Source organism: Bacillus rossius, chromosome 2 (genome assembly GCF_032445375.1).
Source record: "Bacillus rossius redtenbacheri isolate Brsri chromosome 2, Brsri_v3, whole genome shotgun sequence".
NCBI classification, from domain to species: domain Eukaryota; kingdom Metazoa; phylum Arthropoda; class Insecta; order Phasmatodea; family Bacillidae; genus Bacillus; species Bacillus rossius.
The window spans coordinates 25855633-25875155 of NC_086331.1; the positions used below are offsets into that span (position 1 = coordinate 25855633).

Sequence of the window (19523 nt, forward strand, 5' to 3'; positions counted from 1 at the left end):
GAATTGTTGGAAAAGAAGTCAAAAAGTTAAAATTGTTTTTAGAAATTAAAGAAAAATGAATGCAGTTATGCATTACATCGAGGAATATTAGCTCAATAATACCATATTAAAAATTATTTCTATTAATCAGGCCCTCTTGTTAACAATTAGTAGCCTACCAAACTATATTACACTAATGTAGTTAATGTTTGAAAATATTTCAGGTTCTACACAATGGCCTTTGCTGCCTTTCTGCTAAATATCGAACTGGAGGAGAAGGCAGAGAAGATTGTTAAGAAACCATCAAAATCCCTTCGAATTGCCAGATTGCACCCTCATAGCAGTTGGAAAACCTTAGAAAATGAAGAAACATGAAGAAACAAGCTATGCAATTTAATAAATACTTTGTTATCAAGTTTGTTGCATTTATTAAAGAAATTGTGAAATGAAAATAGTGTTCACTCATTTCCATGTTACTTTTGAGTATAACTTGGATATTATATTAAACACATGTTAACTTTTTGTTTTCTGGTTTCAGCAGATGATCTCATTGTCCTGAGAGAGTTGGCAGTGGCTTTTTTGAACCATTGTTTTTTTTGTGTGTAAAAAATAGATACTATGAATCATTTAATGATAGGTTGTTATTTAAAGTAAATCTCATACATACATGTGCTGCTTCATGTTTACAGGTTTTTTATTTAAAAATTTTGCAATTTCAGACTTTGTTTTGGTTTTAAACGAAAAATATTTACAAAGAGTGTATTATTTAATAGTTCAATTATTTCCATGGATGGTTATAATTAAACAATTATTAATATTAACTATTAATAGCCTGTCCAATAAAAAAAATCAATGCACATGTCTGTAAGGATACAAAAAATGATTTCTTAACACAATATTTTCTCATAATTGGCAATTTTAGCACATGCTTCCAGCATGCCTTTTAAATTTTCTTTAAGTTCTTTGATGCATTTTTAATCAAATTGCTTGTTACCATTTCAGAAGCACATATTCCCAATGCTTCTCATCAGCTGCCAGCTGTCTTTCTTGAATGTTGTTTATCAGCTGCCAGCTATCTTTCTTGAATGCTGCTCTTTTTTTTTATTATTTTTAAATTGTACTATTAATCATTACCAGTATGAATTGTATAGGTTACACTAGGTATTATAGAGGCAGAGTTATAATAAAGGAGGTGCTAATAACAAAGCACACATTCTATAAAGTATGCTGACTAAAAGTATTATCAAGGTTTTTCCAGTCAAAGATTTCACAATGCTTGTATATAACCATTCTTTACTTTTTTTTTGTGTGTAAACAAGATATAACATGGAAGAATTTCATTAGGCTAGCTGACTATCAATGCAAGTTCCAGCAGGTACAACTGCTAGTTGTTGCCAGTGAACCCATTTGTATACAGTATAGACATTGTTTCATGTAGATGAATATAAAAAAAATATTTTGAACTAATTTTTATTATTGTAAGTTTAGAATCAATGTAGGTATGTTTATTGAGACCGATACAAGTACAAACAAATTAAATGGCACACATTGCATTTAGTTAGATAATTCAGAAACAAATATTGACTTAGTATGATTCATGTTGCGATAAAGTTTGGTACAGCTCCATTCCTTGCACCTCCCCAGTCAACACTCTGCATCTTATGAATTGTTATCATCACTCACTGTTCTTATCTTTCTATTTATCATCAGAATAACCAATAACCATTAAATCTGTGCTTGGATGTGTGTGAATATTAAAATAAGCAATTTTTGAGCTAGTATTTAGAGATCAAATCAAATGTTTCTTAAAATATGTGATGAAGCCTTTGAACAGATTATTTAACTATATTAAGTAAAATTTAACTTAAATAAAAGACTAATACAGTAAATTAATATGTAACTGATTGTGACTGATGGCTATTATAACAAATATGCATAAAAAAACTCTTAGGTTTCTTGGCTATCTTATAAAAACACAAGGATTGTAAGAGGTCTTGTTTTAATAATGAACCTACCAGGGGTATATGTAGGGGCAAGAGGAATATATGCCTCCCCCAAAATCCTAAAAGAAAAATCTATATCCCCCCCCCAAAAAAAAATAAAGCCAACAGCAGGCTAAGTGGTTCTATACCACTTTCCTCCTCCCCATCCCCCTTCCTCCCTCATAACAAAATTCTGCATACACTTCTGAGTAGAAAAACTTCAATTTTAATTTTTTTTAATATGAACTATTAACACTTCCATGTTCATGCAAGTCATTTTTTTGTGTTTCATTTTAAATGTAGCACACCTCCAATTTCTCTCTGTCAACTTTCAGGTATCTTAACTACTTAATTTTCACCACTCTTATTTTAAACCCACTACACCAATCTCAAACCAAATTGGAAGCATACCAGTATTGAAAAAAATATATATATTTAATTTTCAAATAAATATTTGGAAAAGTATAGGATAAACAAAATGCATGACTACCACAATATAATGTCTACCAGAGGTTGAGGGACAAAACCACCTTCTAGAATCTACATCATTCCCAATGATGATGCTGTACCGAAGATTTGGATAATTCTCTGGTCAAGGCTGCTCAGAAATATAACTTGGATAATATTGCCAGCTGTTATCTTAGCAGCTATTGCTTAAGCTTCTCTTTTTATTACAGCATATATCATGTTGATTCATTACTGAATTAAAAAAAAATGGATTAAATAATTGGTATGCATGTACATCAGAAATTGTTCAAACTGAATATTATTTTACATATTAAACCATCAATTTCTAAACTTGCTGAGAAAAAGTAATCTATTAATTTATCTTAATGGGAAAAAGGGGGGGCGGAGAATTAAAATTATTGAATATTTCAAGACAGTTTTTAAAATAATTGCAGCATATTAATAATTTACATACATGTTGGATCATTAACCAACTTGAATGCCATCTTGAAAACAAAGTTGTTTACTCAGTACTTACTCAGTACTTACTCTAATTACTCAGTACTTAGTTTCACTTGTTTAAATCATTGGTGAGATTAAATTAAACAGCAATTAAAAAAACATAGCAATGAACTTTCATATCCTCAGATTATAAAAAAAATACTGTTCTTACACTGAAAATTTTCAAGAACTGTTCCATAATAACTGTTTAAAATGTCAATCTTTTTAAATTGAAACATAATGGGCCTAATTTTATCCTTAGAATATGCAACCTAACACACTGAAGAGTTTAAAACAGACTTCAAAAAATGAAAATACAAAAAGTAGCCCATATCTTCTCCATTGTAATTGAAGGCTGCTGCTTACATAAAAATTGTAATGCTATATTCACTAAAGAAAAAAATAATAAGAAAACTAATATTTTGCCAATGGTAATGGTTTTTAATGTCCCTAAACGTTTGTTAAGCCTCTTTGCCAGTTAAATCCACAGATACATGCAAGCTTCACATTCATTATTTGAAGGAAAATTGGCTGCAAACTCTCTGTGGCTCTTAATAAACCACACCATGATTTCTGTTGGGCAGCAGTAACTTTACCAGTGCCACTCTAAGGCTTATTTTAACTTAGAACACAAATATTCAACACAGTGTCCTCTTTAATAGCGGCGTGCACTCTAATCAAGAAAACCACAAATTTAAATAATTTACTGTAATTAAACTTTACCAGGTGTACGAAGGGAGTAAAAAATGTTTGAGTGACCTATGATATAAATATTAGCAAAATTATTTTTATTTACGAATGGTACTAATATCTTGGAAACATTGTTTCAAAAAACTTGTATATAAAATCCACGAAAGCACATGAGTATTAAAATATATTTATAAAATTTTAACTGATTAGATTACATAAACTAGAAAGCTCACCGCTGGAAATATGTTAAAAAGTGTTGTTTTTATTAGGTATGCTAATAACCACATATATGTATAACTTTGAAGTATAAGGTTATGATTTTACACAAGCACACCAAACTTGACTAAATATTTGTTAAATTCCATTCTTCATATCATATCAATAATAGGTAAAATAAAAACAGACACGTGTTCGTGGTAATTAGTTGTTCCTTTAATTTTGTAACCTGTAGAGTGGCCTCATTTTCATTCTATTGAAGTTTAAACATGCTTCTCGTTCGATGTTTATGTTTACATGGCAAGACGCAGTTAGCCACAATGACGATGCGAAATCTTTAACTGCATTTTTAATTTAAACTTCTACGAAAAAGGCAGCAAAAAAGCTTTAAATACTTTATTTAAGAAATTAGTGCATTAAAAAAGATTATTTTGTTCTCAGTAACACTAAGTATTCATGATTCACTTACAAAATAGTCTGTTCGACGAACATATTAATTGTTCAATTGTTGCTTGTCCTCTGACGTCATGGATTCGTATCGCAGGTTAGCGTTACCGTGGAAAATAACGAAACGCATATCGCAAGGTGGGTCGTAATCACCAAATGCGATACGTGTTTCGTTACCGCGTGAAGAATAACGCTAGTCGTCGATGGTGTTCGTAATCAGCCCGCAGGGCCGCCCGTGGCGAGTTGCCGGGACGCGCCGGAGCCGCAGGAGAAAGAAATGACATCCCTGTGCGAGAGCGCAGGCGGGAGAAACCTGAAGACACTGCCGAGACAGCGTGGGAAAGGGATTTCCCTCGAGGGAAAGTGCGGCGGGCGACCGGCCTGGTTAGCGTCCCAGCCTCCAATGAGAAAAGAATTAAACCAAGTCCCCACTAATAATTAAAGCAACCAAAAAAAAAAAAAAGGGTGCGTATCTAGCTTTACCAAATAACGGAACACCAATTAGTAGAGGGTGAACCTGTAAACTTTATTTGGCAAGAATGGAGCCCTCCTTTTTGGAATCTCTGTGTACGAGAATGGATGAACGTCGAAGTCCGTGGCCGTTGGACTGGTAATAACACTCGCGACAACAGAGCTCTTTTTCGCTGACCTCCACGTTCACCAGACATAACGCCAAGCGATTTTTTTTTCTTTTGGGGCTTTATAAAAGATCGTGTCTACGTTCCGCCGCTACATAATGATCTACCAGAGTTGAGACACAGAATTGAAAAGTCTATTGCAGTATAACTAACGGTGCACATATTGAACATTTGTAAGAAGAACTAGGTTAGTTTACCTTCAAATAGTATAAATTATAAATGAAACTTTTATAATGTACCATTGAAACTTGGACATTATTTTATGGACATGCTGTACTTTACTCGTGTACCTATCCCTGTAACAAAACTCGTTGAAAGATCTCAGAACCCGCCCTGAACAACAAAACTACAGCTCGGCGAGTTCAAATACAACCTTCGTGCAGTGGCGATCCTACACTCTGCGGGTCCCTGGGGCATTTACTTTCGAGGGGCCAAGATGTGTGCAGAGGGGAACGAACAGCCCCCAGAGGAAAGGACGTTCGAGATCTCCACCCTGGCAAATTTTGAAATTAAACTCTTTGAAACAACTATTTTAAGCCAAACTAGACCTTAAATTTCTATTATGATTTTGCTCATTTATCTTAAGAAATGTAGACATTCTATCCTAATAAATTATATTTGGGTTAGTTTTTTTTTTAAATACTAACGATAAAACTCTTAAAATCGTAATAGACAGAGAAATATTTGTAAGTTTCTTTATCTAATAGGATATACTGTAATGAAAATCCTTTATTGAAATCGAAATATATTGACCAGCACTTTAAATTACATGCTAGTTACAATTTAGTTGTTCCTTTTCCCATTAATTTCCATTATTCTTCACAGAAAACTTGAAAAACAAGGAAAATGAAAACAAAATAAGTCCGCGAGGGGTCCTGGGCGGTTGCGCGGCTTGCCTTCGTGTTTGTATCTCGAAACTCACGCTGCGATGTGGAGTCAAACCAACTTTTCGTGCACGAACCACTCAAAAGCCCCGTGGATGCATTAAGGACGGGTGCGACTCGTGCTGTCACGAAAGGCTGCATCGGTGGTTCTGTAAGCCCGGGAATGCAACGACGCAATTACACAAACATACTGAATGAAAGAAAATCACTGTGGTTTATAAGCACGCAAGTCGCAATATGTCACCAACCGGACAACTTGAAATTGTAAAACACTCGAAAACCAATTTATTCACCAGGAATATTTTGTTAATTTGTGTTTGTCATGAAAACTTATGAAATGTATCTATGGTATGATCCAAAAGTGTTCTTTTCTTCTACTGTGCTAAAGTTTAACAAGTGAAAACATCATGTTAATAATGAAAGCAATATCGGGGCCTTCTATACGTGTGCGTCTTTAAGGGTGTATGTCCTGTTCCAGGTCATAATTTTTTATTTACGTTTAACACGGTTAAACTTCTAGACTTTTTTAGTGGTCGAACTTCAACAAAATGAAATATATATATGCATATATATGCAGTGCATACTTATTGCACAATTTTCTGACAAAATTGAATTTTTGAGATTTTTGTGCTGAATGGATAAGGAAAACCAATTGGAATAAATAGCTAACTGAAATTTTTTGGGGTTTAAATGCAATACTGCTGGCTACTATGTGGTTTGGTTTAAAATTCTTTCAGACAGTTTATTTCATTTTATTTAGCTTTAAAAATAAAAAAAATCTGTTGATTTTAAAAAGCCAGGTAAAATTAAATAATTTTCTAAAATAAATTAAAAAAATATCACATAGCAGCCAGTAAAATTGATTTTAAACCTAAAAAGTTCCAATTTTATACTACAGTTCATTCTTCTTATCCATACTAGACCAAAACGTTAAAAATGCAACTTTGCCAGCTAATTATGCAAAATATTATTATAGATATTCATCCTGTGAACGTTCATCCACTTAAAAAGTCGGCAAGTTCAACCGTGTGGAACGCAAATACAAAATAATGACCTGGAAACTGGAACGGGTTATACACCCTTAAAAGTTTATGGAACACTTCACTTCCAATATAACCGTCAAAAACGCAAGCTAAAACGCAAGAAAGTTGGCAGTTGAACAATAATTGCGTTGCGTTACTGCGTCTTGCGTACAGTTTATAAACAGGTACTCTAAAATATGGTTGCTGAACTTCTTGCGTTTTGGTTAGTGTGTTTCTTGCGTGGTTTATAAACACGACCTAAGGATCCTTGAAACTATTCGGAAGGTCAACGTAAAAGGCTGACATCCTCCAGGATACTTTAGGCTAAAGGGTTATTTAAGTAGGTATTCGGAAATAGCAACAATTAAAAACGTTATTAAAGCATTTAAATTCTCCAAAACATGTCTTTTTTTCCCCTTCAGAACAGTAGGTTTTCGCTCGTCCTAGGTGATCTGATAAGTAAAATAAAATTTTGGATGGGTTAGGTTACCTCTGGAATCGTGAAAATGTATAATACATTGCAAAATGCAGTGAAAAGTAAGCAGCAGGATTACCATGCAAAGCACGAAAGGGTAGCCTGAAACGCACACAACCTCAGTTAAACATAAAAAAAAATCACGTTCGTGTAACTTCTGAATCCAACTTCTAGGAAGGCTTGGAATTGTTTTACAGCATTTTTCAAACTCAAACCACCTTTCGGCTGGACCAAGGATGTATATGTGTGTGTTAAATATATGATTGGTAGAGACCCGGAAAATTCGCGGGTTCAATGACCTCCAGGATAGACTCCAATATCCTCTACACACTCGGCAAATGCCAACTGTTCATTGGCTGCTGACTTGTGAGTCGTCTTGATTGGGTGGCCTGTGATTCGACACTTCTATGAGTGAGGGTCTCTAATTGGCCCTTAGTCCTCCAGATTAACAGTGAACCAATGACAGAAGCGGCATTAAGGTATAATTATTTGAATTTTGGCATAACACGAAATGAACCCACGAATTTTCTGGGTCTCTAATGATTGGTCACCATGTAGCACGTTATAATTTCAATTATTGAAAGTTAACACTTAAAAAATCATTTGGAACGACCAAAAACAATAATTAAATAATTTACTTGAATGATAAAACTAAACAAAAAAGTACCCAGTGGAGGTTTACACTGGAGATTCATAATTGTAACTTTCTAATTTAATATTTACTTTATTCATGGTCCCCCTACCCCACCATCGAGCGTTGTAGGGGAGAGTGGGGTAGATATTGCCGTACATTGAGGTAATGCCATACAGGCGATTTTAGTTGTCTATTAAGCCACTAGAGCGCTCCGGTTCGTGCTGCTACCTAGTGGAAGCCGTGCTAAACTCTTCTGCAGTGAAAGCTGAGCGATAGTTAGCGTCTGTTGTTTTCGTCAATATTCTTTTTAGTTTTTTGATGGTTTCCTTCTAATTTTTGCTGTTGACTACTTAAGAGGTAAGTGCGATTCTATAATATATACAATACTTTTAACACTTTCATCGTAATCCTTGTATTTTTAGCATTAATATTAGGTATTGGTAATGCTTGTTTTCGTGTGTTTGGTTATGCTATGTCATATTGAATTTAAGTTGACTCCGGACAATGCCGTACAAAGTGTACGGCCTAACCCCAAAATGCAATCCAACCCAAAGGCTTATAATATATGTTATTTTTAGATGGTGAGAAATAGACCACGGTTGACGCAAAAAGCGAAATGGACCTCTACAGCAATGGAGGCAGCAATTCAGGCTGTTACCGAAGATGGGAAGAAGCTTCGAGAAACCACCCGGAAGTATAGAATACCTGTTATTACTCTCTTGGACAGAATAAAAACTAAAAATTTAAGCGCAGCACAGCTAGGGAATAAACTTACTTTCAGCAAAGAACAGGAGCAGAAATAAAACAGCAGGTATTGTGTTTAGCCAAGGTTTTTTATAGACTTTCTGCAATTGAGCTAAGAAGACTTGTATTTGAATATGCTGAGGCGAACAGTATTAAACACAAGCTTAATATGGAGACTAAAATGTCTGGCGGGGATTGGCTACAGGGATTCCTTAAGAGAAATCCTACAGTTAGCATTAGGAAACCAGAGGCTACCAGGCTAAGCAGAATTTCTGGATTTAATTGAATTGAAGTAAAACACTTTTATGAGAATCTTGAATCTGTTATGGAAAAACACGTATTTGTACCATTACAATTCTACAATTATGATGAAACTGGTATCTCAACGATTCAGAAACCGGGGAAAATCCTTGGTCCTAAGGGGTCAAAACAAGTTGGTTCAGCCACTAGTTGGGAGTGAGGAAAAAATGTCACTGTATGCTGTGCTATGAGTGCTGCTGGGTCCTTCATACCTCCTATGTTTATTTTCCCCAGGCAGAGATTGAGTCCACTGTTGAAAAAAGATGGACCAGTAGATGCTGTATACCAGTGTAGTAAAATTGATGGATCAATGAAGAATTGTTTCTGGTATGGTTTAATCATTTTATTTCCTAATCAAAACCTACAAAAGAGACAACCACACTACCCACACTACTCTTGCTGCTTATAACAAATGCAAAAAGAAAATCACATTGTGGTTGTCACAATCTCTCCACATACTTCACACCGCTTACAACCACTTGACCTAACTTTTTATAGTAGTTTAAAGACAGCATTTGGTCGTGAGTGTGATTCCTACATGAAAGCCAACCCCTTTGCAAAAATAACACCTTATGACATTGCATCTATATTCGACAAAGCCTACATTAGGACTGCCAGCATGGAAAAGAGTATTTCTGGTTTCAAAAATACAGGAATTTTCCCACTAGATGCAGAAAGGTTCACAGTATATTAATTTGCACCGTTACCTAAAGAGTCTAAACTAAGTACATGTCATCGATGAAGAGGCCGCACAGGAACCAAACAATCAAGAGGGGACTAAAGTAGTAGCTGTACTACAAAACAACCCAAGTGTTGAACCCCAGCCGTCTTCTTCTTACCATACCATGTCTACAACCAGTTCTTCTTTGCATAGTGCCAGTGAAAATCAAGCAACACAGAAGTTAAACCATGTACCTTTTTAAAAATTTTCTCCTGTTCCACAACCTAATACAACTAAACCACATTCAAGAAAGCAACACTCTACAGTTTTTACACGTACGCCTAAAAAAATGAAACAGAAAGGACAAAGCAGATTTCGAAAAACAAATTCCAAATGCCTTTCTGTACCAAAAGTTGATCCTGGGAAGATTAATAAAAATGATGCGGTATAAATATTTATTTCAGTTTGTCTGATGAAGATAATGGAAATGATAATTTTAACTTTTAGGATGACAACGAAATGGATGATGTCGAACCCTTCAGCTTTGCTACCTCTACAGCAGTATCAAGAGAGAAGACTGTTGGATCAGCTAATGACATCTGCCTCATCTGTGGCGAGTTTGGACACGACAGAAAGCTATGGCTCAGATGTGTTTCTTGTTCTGGTTGGATCCATGCAGCTTGCAGTGACTCAGATACAGCTGATAACTTTTTTTGTGACATTTGACAAAGGCAGTGAAATATTTTAGTTTTAGTTCATTGTCAAATATAGTTTGTTTCACTATGTAAAATTATGTACGGAACTGCCCCGAAACGTGTACGGAATTGCCCCGAACTTCGGGGCAATTCCGTACTTTACATGGTTCCACTTAACCTTTACTAAAACCTAAAATTATTAAGAAAACGATTTGAAAATATTATTAATCATAAAATAATGATATACAAATAATTGGTAACAGTTTCAAGAAAAACAAACGAAAAGTGAGTTTGTGGTATTATTTTTCCTTTAAGTGTCTGCCATTGCCTCAATCTCCCCTACATTACGTTTGGCCCTGATAAGTCATCGCCTCGAAATACTCTGCTGTAAAGAAATTGGAAAGAATGTTTAACTTCAAAAATATCTAAATTAAGAAATTTGGGCGTATTAACTCTAGGTGTGTGTGTATTCTAGGTTAATCGCGCAGTACTAAGGCTGAGTTAATAAACTACGCAAGAAATGCAAAGATGGAAAACATGCAATTTATACAAAAAAACACAGCCATTTATCGAGTAAAGCAAGGCGTTACCAACCATACAGCTTAAAATTTTGTTTTAAATTCATGTTAGTTATGAAAACATGAGAAATAGATGGCCGTTTAATTATAAAGTGTCTTCACTTTGTGAAGTTTTAACAAGTGAATAGGTAATGTATACGATAAGTATAGTACTGTGGTCTTCTATACACATTGCCTGATTCTTTAAAAGTTTTCTGAACACTTCATGGAAGGGGAAATACGCAAGTTGAAATGCAAGAAGTAGAGCGTTGGCTGATGCTTGTTTCGAGTCTTTATAAAAGGCTAGATATCTGAAAATGTCACTAGTTTCCTTTATCATTCTTGCATTTCTTGCGAAGTTTACGAACTTGGCCTGAAACGCGCGACGCGTGGGCACACACCTCTTTGTCCTCGGACTCGAGCTCCAAGCCCTCCTTCAGCAGACTCTCCTCGAACACCTTGCGGCGCGCACGGAGGATGGCGCCGGCGGGCGAGAGGTCTCCGTCGCCGTCGTCCTCGAACACCAGCACCATGTCGATCCAGCGCTTGCTGTCCCGGAACAGCAGGGTCTCCGCATCGCGGGGCTGCGCAGGCCATAGACAACATAAAGCACAAGTACAGGAGGGACAACACCAAAACAATGTCGAACAAAAACTTGCTGTCCCCTTACAACAGAATCTCCGTGACATATAGGTTCGAGTGACAAACACTTCTCGAGACGACTTCGAGAAGCACGGGCATTACCAGGGAAACTCTCACATCCCAGTACACAGTCACTGGCAAAACAGAAATAGCCAGAATTCCAGTGCATACTCTGTCATGGAGTGAGGAAAGTCAACCGACGCCATGGTTACATGCAAAGAAGGGATAGATCAGAGGGAAGTTGTACGACAAATTTTACTCCAGAGGATCCCAGCTATACAGGAAAACCGCCCGCAAGGATGGCCGTCAAGGACTAAGAGAGAGCGAATCAATGAGAGAAATACTACACATGGAGACCAGGGACAGTCTGCCCAACCGGCTTCATGGCCCTCCCATATCGAAAGACTAATTCAGCGAGCAAAGAGAGAAACAAACGAATGGTCAGCAAACCAGCCCGCTGTTAGAAATGTCTGGAGATCGATTGCCGCAACACAAATCCCCAGTTGTGTGCGAGGTGTAACTTCAGGGAACCTCAGGTCAAGATGCCGCAGGCAGCTTTCTCAAGCTATCTTCACCTACATTCTTCATCACAAATTCAACGCCGACAACGGAAGGGTACTTTAAGAGGCAACAGCCAATCAACCCTGCTGCAATTAATTTTTAACCTCAACAAGTTCAAGGGCGTACTGCGCCGTGGATAACCAGTGAAGCAGCGACGTCGGACAGTCAGTTCTATCGTAACGAATGTCCGTGAAACGAACCCACTCGCCTATATACCCAAACATGACGCATGACGACCCGAATTATGACTATAATCTTCCCATATGAAGAGAGGTAGAAAGGCTAGTTAAAGCAAGATTGGTACGTGAAGCGGAAATTCGCAAGAAGCGCAAGCCAGAATCGCGAAAGCGCCACTTTCGAATATGCGACTTAGTACTTTAGATTACCACTAACATTAGAAAAAGTGGGAGCACATTGCTAAGAAATTGTTCCTGTTGTATGATAGACCATTTAAGATCGTCGAGATGACACAAGAAAACTGTTACACGCTCACCGATATAAATACCGATAAAATCTTTGGACGGTATAACATCGCCAGCCTACCAGAATATAAATCACCTATAGTACGAGATATCAACACGCAAGCAGTAGAAGGCGTACAGAGACACGCAATATTACAATCAGTTGATAAGAAAAGTTAAATTTATAATCTCCATGTTTTGATGTAATGCTTCGCGAGAGATCATATGCTTCGGCTGAAGAGCTTCTTCAGTGGTGGAAACTTGTGTATGATTATAGATATCACATGCGCCGATTTTACGCAGCCTATGTGAGCTGATTGCTGTGAAATAGTGTGTTGAGCGGAATTCTCTAATTACTAGGTGTGTACCTATCAGTCATACCGATTGTTTGACAATAATTATTGCTCATTTAGGCGTACCTATGATCCGGCGATCAACATAAACAGTGTTTGCACAGATAACTTAATATTGTTTTGATTAAATTCTTTAATTGGTAGCAATTGAAAATACTGTTAAATGTCTAAGTTTGTATAATAAACGATAATAGAGTGTTTAATTGTATTCATAACATATATGTATTTTAAGGCTAATGTGTTGTTTGTCGTTCGTTTACTGAGGTGAATAATTGGTATTGGTGTACATATTACGTGTTGGCTGGATAATAATGTTAGGGGTCTCATACACAGTTAAAATATTGACAGGAATAATAAAAAAAACATCCACGTACCTTATCTGAAACTAGACTCACCTTGGATCGTGTATTCCCGATGATAGGAAGTTTAGATTTATATATACTACTTATATTAATTTTTGTATCTTCTATAAATAGCAGTAGCAAACAATGCTGAATAGTTTACTACTCCCCAGTATAGTTACCTAAGTATGCTACCTTCTTCGCATACGTTTCCTTAGTTGATTATGGTATATTAAGCTAATATTTTAATTAAAGAAATTAAAAGAAAAACAATTAAAATTGATTTTTACTGTTATTGTTAAATTTACATGTTATTATTAAGTTAATTATTAATATATCGTAAGTTAAGTATTTTATTTTTAAAATAAGAAAGAATCGTGTCCACACATATATGTTACTGTTAGCACGTCAAAAAAAGAAGTTGTTAGTTGGAGGAGATTTACGTTAGCAATATGTATTGGCACCGAAGACTCGTGGTGTGTAGTGTCACCATACTGGTGAGGAATATAGACCGCTGTAGAGACTGTAGGGGCGCCTTCGACGCCTTGTTCGCTGGTCGGTGGACCGCGACATCCTACTACACACGCCTGTATCGGGCCTGGACCGGGTGGATGTCCATCCTTCCTTCGAGATGGGTCAAGAGGAGGACGTGGTGACATTCTTCCGTCCGTCCTGCTGGGTGGGCACCTCAGGTGTTCCCAAGCACCAGACTCTGCCGCCTACTGAGGGTGGTGAGGACAAAGTACCTATACCAACGGTTCCCAATTTTTTTTCGGCCAGAAAACCTTATGATCATCTTTTCTTTTGGCAGAACCCCAACTCCTTCAAAGAAAGCAATTTGACGATAAATGTGCCAGCTTTATATGACGTTAGCCCTGACTCACGGAACTCACCTAAGATGTTCCCAGGCACCAGAACTCTGCCGCCTACTGAGGGCGGTGAGGACAAAGTAACTACACCAGCGGTTCCCAATTTTTTTCGGCCAGAAAACCTTATGATCATATTTTCTTTTGGTGGAACCCCAAATCCTACAAAGAAAGCAACTTGACGATAATTGTGCCTGCTTTATACAACGTTGGCCCTGACTCACTGACACCAGGGTTCCGAGGAATACCTTTTGTTACCGCTGACCTACACTGTGAGTAGTATGTAATAGGGCATACTGGCACAGGCGCCAGGCGCTGGTTTTGGTATCGGGGTCCGCCATCTTGGATTGTGACGTCACTGCGGCCATTTTGGACTCAAAAAATCCTCAAAATTCCTCCAAAATGACTCAAAAATTCACGTTTTGAGGAAAATTTTCCCGTTTTCGAGGGAAAAATTCCCGTTGCGAAGGAAAAATTAAGATTTCGAAAAACCACAACAGTCGGTTTGCCTTAGAAACCACAAAATTCCTGATATAGGCTTAAGCATCCATGTCTACAGCCTCCGATAAGACTTTTCTTTAGGAATTAGGATTCCATGACCGCCATCTTGGTTTATGACGTCACAGTTACAATTTACGTTACGCCCGCAATATTTAAAATCCGCAATTTTTATGCTAGAAAATCGAGAAAAATTATAAAAATAATTTAAAAAAATTAAATAATAGAATTAAATAATGAAAATCTTAAAAACCAAGGTTGCACTTATCGTTACGGTCGCCATCTTGGATTGTATACATGTTGCATGTTTCGTTTCACCCACCATCTTGGTTGAGTACGATGTCATCGTTACACTTTATGTTACGTCCGTCATATTGGATCCTATTAATGTTGCATGTTTCGTTACGTCAGCAATCTTGAAATTTAGATGCCATCTTGGAAATCCGTAATTTTTATGTTATAAAATCGGGAAAAATTCCTAAAATTCATCAAAAAAATAACTTATTAGAATACCGATTTATTATATCGATTCCCGTCCTAGGTTTGAAACCGGTGAGGGCAAAAAAAAAACATCAGATCCTTCCTCCACAGAAGCCACCTACAGACTGACCTACTGCCAATACCAAGGTATATATCGTCATCTGGTATGACGTTATGTCAGACATCTTGTCTTCGTCTGATGGAGGCCGCCATATTGTTTTAGTCTGCTAGAGTGTGCTGGTGTCTTGCTAGTATAATTTTCTGTTCACCATACAAGTAACCTCAACTGTTACCATTGAACTTTGACCTTGACTTAGAAATTTGACCTTGACCTTGAAATTTGACCTTGAACTTTGACATTAACCTTGAACTTTGATCTTGACCTTGAACTTTTACCTTGACCTTGAACTTTTACCTTGACCTTGAACTTTTACCTTGACCTTGAACTTTTACCTTGATCTTGAACTTTGACCTTGACCTTGAAATTTGACCTTGAACTTGATCTTTGACTTTAACTTTGATGTCCATCATGGATCCGTCATTTTATGTTCAGTACTTGCTACCAGGAGCTACCACCTGCTAGTAATCATTACCACCATCATGTTTTCGTCTGCTGGAGGACACCATCTTGTGTGTACTGATCTTATCATCATGCTAGTTTTATTATAACCTGCTACAGTGCAGTAATCATTTAATATTACTGAGGTGCCCGACATCTTGAAATTTGGGCACCATCTTGAAATCATGTAATTATTTAGCTAGAAATGCGGGAGAAATTCCAAAAGTCTCCGAAAAAATCAATTATTAGTTTACTAATTGAATCGATGGATTCCTGTCCACGGTTCGATTCTTGACCAGTGACAGTTGTAACTAATTATTAAATAAATTTTATATTCTGTTTTCCGTTACCTTTCGCGGAGTTTATTAATCATTGACTCTACGAAAAACAACTCAAGTCAACATACCTGACCAACGAATTAATACAGTGCCGATTACCCTAACATGAAGGTCTAATTTTTCAATAAGCTGAATAACCTATAACCCGTTCATGTACACAGCCACACATACAGACCAATTGTCTTCAGTCCATGAGACCGAGTCATGTCAATATCAGACGTATAGGATAGTCATTTCAGGTCTGCATGACCTTCTTCGTCGTTAGCTAATTATATTCAGTTAGTCCATCGTGACATTTTGTATACATATTAAAAGACCAAGTGACCTTGAAAAATATTTTATTAACACCAAGAGGTTTTGAACTAGTAAATATTCAGTCACTACATTTTGTACTACGCGCAGACAACAAAAAGGAAGCACCAACAACGAAAAGGCAGCATATTTGGAAGCACCGACAACGAAAAGGAAGCACCGTCATCGAAAATGAAGCACATTTGGAAACACCGACAACGAAAAGGCAGCACCGACAACGAAAAGGCAGCACCGTCATCGAAAAGGCAGCACATTTGGAAGCACCGACAACGAAAAGGCAGCACCGCCAACGAAAAGGCAGCTCATTTGGAAGCACCGATAACGAAAAGGCAGCACCGCCAACGAAAATACAGCACATTTGGAAGAACCGACAACGAAAATCAGCACCGTCATCGAAAAGGCAGCACATTTGGAAGCACCGACAACGAAAAGGCAGCACCGCCATCGAAAAGGTAGCACATTTGGAAGCACCGACAACGAAAATGCAGCACCGCCCACGAAAAGTCAGCTCATTTGGAAGCATCGACAACGAAAAGGCAGCACCGCCAACGAGATGTTCACAAGCTAGCAGAATCTATTTATGTATTTTTGTTAATTTTTATTATTTATTTTTATTAAATATTTTTTTTCCCTGTAATTTTATGATATCAATGAAAACGAGTTGTGGATTTCTCCGAGTGCATTTGATTATCCATGTCAATATTATGGTGGTTTTCTCCGTGTGCTCCTGATTATTCTTATCAATATTTTGATGGTTAATCCGTGTGCTTGCGATCATTCCTGCGGTTTCGGTCAAAGGTCAAGGTCACACCCATCCAAGATAGCCGCCGTGACGTTGCAAACCAAGATGTCGGACCGTGAGAAATCTGAGAAGCACTAACAGGAAGGACGAACTTCCTTCTCCTTGGAGACTATCGAAGCCATCCTTCTTATGCGATCGATAGTGAGCATCCCGCATCCCGCATAAAATAAATAAATATTATTTACCTGCAAGCAACACGTGACATCATCTGAAGTTGAAAAGCGAAACTACTTGCAGCAAGTACATTTGCAAGAGATAAATTAACTCTCACCACTGAATAGTGCTGTTGTAGTCAGTTAGAAACATGAAGTTTCGTAGCCACGTGGCCAATTAGTCATGCAGTTTCGTAACCATGCGTTCTGGAAGCTTCGTAGTCCTATAGCCTCGCGATCACGTAAGCTTGAAGACTTGCAATCGCATAGTCTCGTAACCACATAGCTCGTAGTCTCGTAGTCATGATACATTGGAGCCTCATAGACTTGAAGCTACATAAGATAGTAACCTTGTAATCTTATAACATAATGCTGATGGAGCAGTTGTAGCAAAAGAGAAAAATCCGTCGAAAACACATGCGGCAATAGGAGCCTTGTAGACGAGTAGCTTCGTAGTCAAGAACTCATGCAGACTTGAATTCCTGTATCCACGCAGTCACGTATACTTGTGTTCTAGAAGCTTTGTAGCTCTGTGGCCTCGCAGTCTCGTAAGCTTGAAGATTCGTAGTCACGTAATCTCGTAACATCATGGCTCGAAGTCGCGTAGTCATGAAGTCTTGGGACCTCGTACAATTGTAGCTACGTATCCAAGTAGCCTCGTAGACTTGAAGCTACGTAAGCAAGTAGCCTTGTAATCTCATAACATAATGCTGCTGGTGCAGTTGGAGCAAAAAAGAGAAAATTTCGACGAAGACAGATGCGGCAATTGGAGCCTTGTAGTCGAGTAGCTTCGTAGTCAAGTACTCAGGCAGACTTGTAGTTCTGTATCCTCGCAGTCACGTAAACTCTATTTATAAAGGCTTCGTAGCTCTGTAGCTTCGCAGTATCGTAAACTTGAATATTCGTAGTCACGTAGTCCACTGAATGGTGCTATTGTAGTCAGTTAGAAACATGAAGTTTCGTAGCCACGCGGCCAATTAGTCATGCAGTCTCGTAACCACGCGTTCAGGAAGCTTCGTAGTCCTATAGCCTCGCGATCACGTAACCTTGAAGACTTGCTATCGCATAGTCTCGTAATCTCATGGCTCGTACTCACGTAGTCATGATGCATTGGAGCCTCGTAGACTTGAAGCTACGTAAGCAAGTAGCCTTGTAATATCATAACATAATGCTGCTGGTGCAGTTGGAACAAAAGAGAAAATTCCGACGAAGACAGATGCTGCAATTGGAGCCTTGTAGGCGAGTAGCTTCGTAGTCAAGTACTCATCAGACTTGTATTCCTGTATCCACGCAGTCACGTAAACTTGTGTTCTAGAAGCTTCGTAGCTCTGTGGCCTCGCAGTCTCGTAAACTTGAAGATTCGTAGTCACGTAGTCTCGTAACCTCATGGCTCGAAGTCGTGTAGTCATGAAGTCTTGGGCCCTCGTACAATTGTAGCTACGTATCCAAGTAGCCTCGTAGACTTGAAGCTACGTAATCAAGTAGCCTTGTAATCTTATAATATAATGCTGCTGGTACAGTTGGAGCAATTGGAGCCAATTGATGTTGGAGCCCATGAATATTGGAGCCAATGAATATTGGAGCCAATGAATATTGGAGCCAATGAATATTGTAGCCAATGAGAAATGTGCTGCCTTTTCGTTGATGGTGCTGCCTTTTCGTTGTCGGTGCTTCCAAATGTGCTGCCTTTTCGTTGGCGGTGCTGCCCTTTCGTTATCGGTGCTTCCAAATGTGCTGCCTTTTCGATGACGGTGCTGCCTTTTCGTTGTCTGTGCTTCCAAATGTGCTGCCTTTTCGATGACGGTGCTGCCTTTTCGTTGTCGGTACTTCCAAATGTGCTGTCTTTTCGTTGGCGGTGCTGCCTTTTCGTTGTCGGTGCTTCCAAATGAGCTGCCTTTTCGTTGGCGGTTCTGCCTTTTCGTTCTCGGTGCTTCCTTTTTGTTGTCTGCGCGTAGTACAAAATGTAGTGACTGAATACTTACTAGTTCAAAACCTCTTGGTGTTACTAAAATATTTTTTAAGGTCACTTGGTCTTTTAGTATATATACAAAATGCCACGATGGACTAATTGAATATAATTTGCTAACGACGAAGAAGGTCATGCGGACCTGTAATGACTATCCGATATGTCTGATATTGACATGACTCGGTCTCATGGACTGAAGACAATTGGTCTGTATGTGTGGCTTTGTAGGGGAGAGTTGGACAAAACCGGGTGGTCTGATAAAACGGGGTACCGCTGTTATTTCCACTATACCGTGCTGCCACCTACCTTTGCTCGTGTCA

At 37.9% G+C, this 19523-nt stretch overlaps 1 protein-coding gene across 1 annotated transcript in view; it reads right to left on the reverse strand.

Annotated features, from left to right (window-relative positions):
- Nucleotides 1-19523, reverse strand: part of LOC134528864 (anoctamin-4) — a 207979-nt gene that overhangs the window by 163382 nt on the left and 25074 nt on the right. The window contains exon 4 of the mRNA XM_063362531.1: nucleotides 11274-11456. Coding sequence (XP_063218601.1) covers nucleotides 11274-11456 — 183 coding nt within the window. The remainder of the gene's footprint in view (nucleotides 1-11273; nucleotides 11457-19523) is intronic.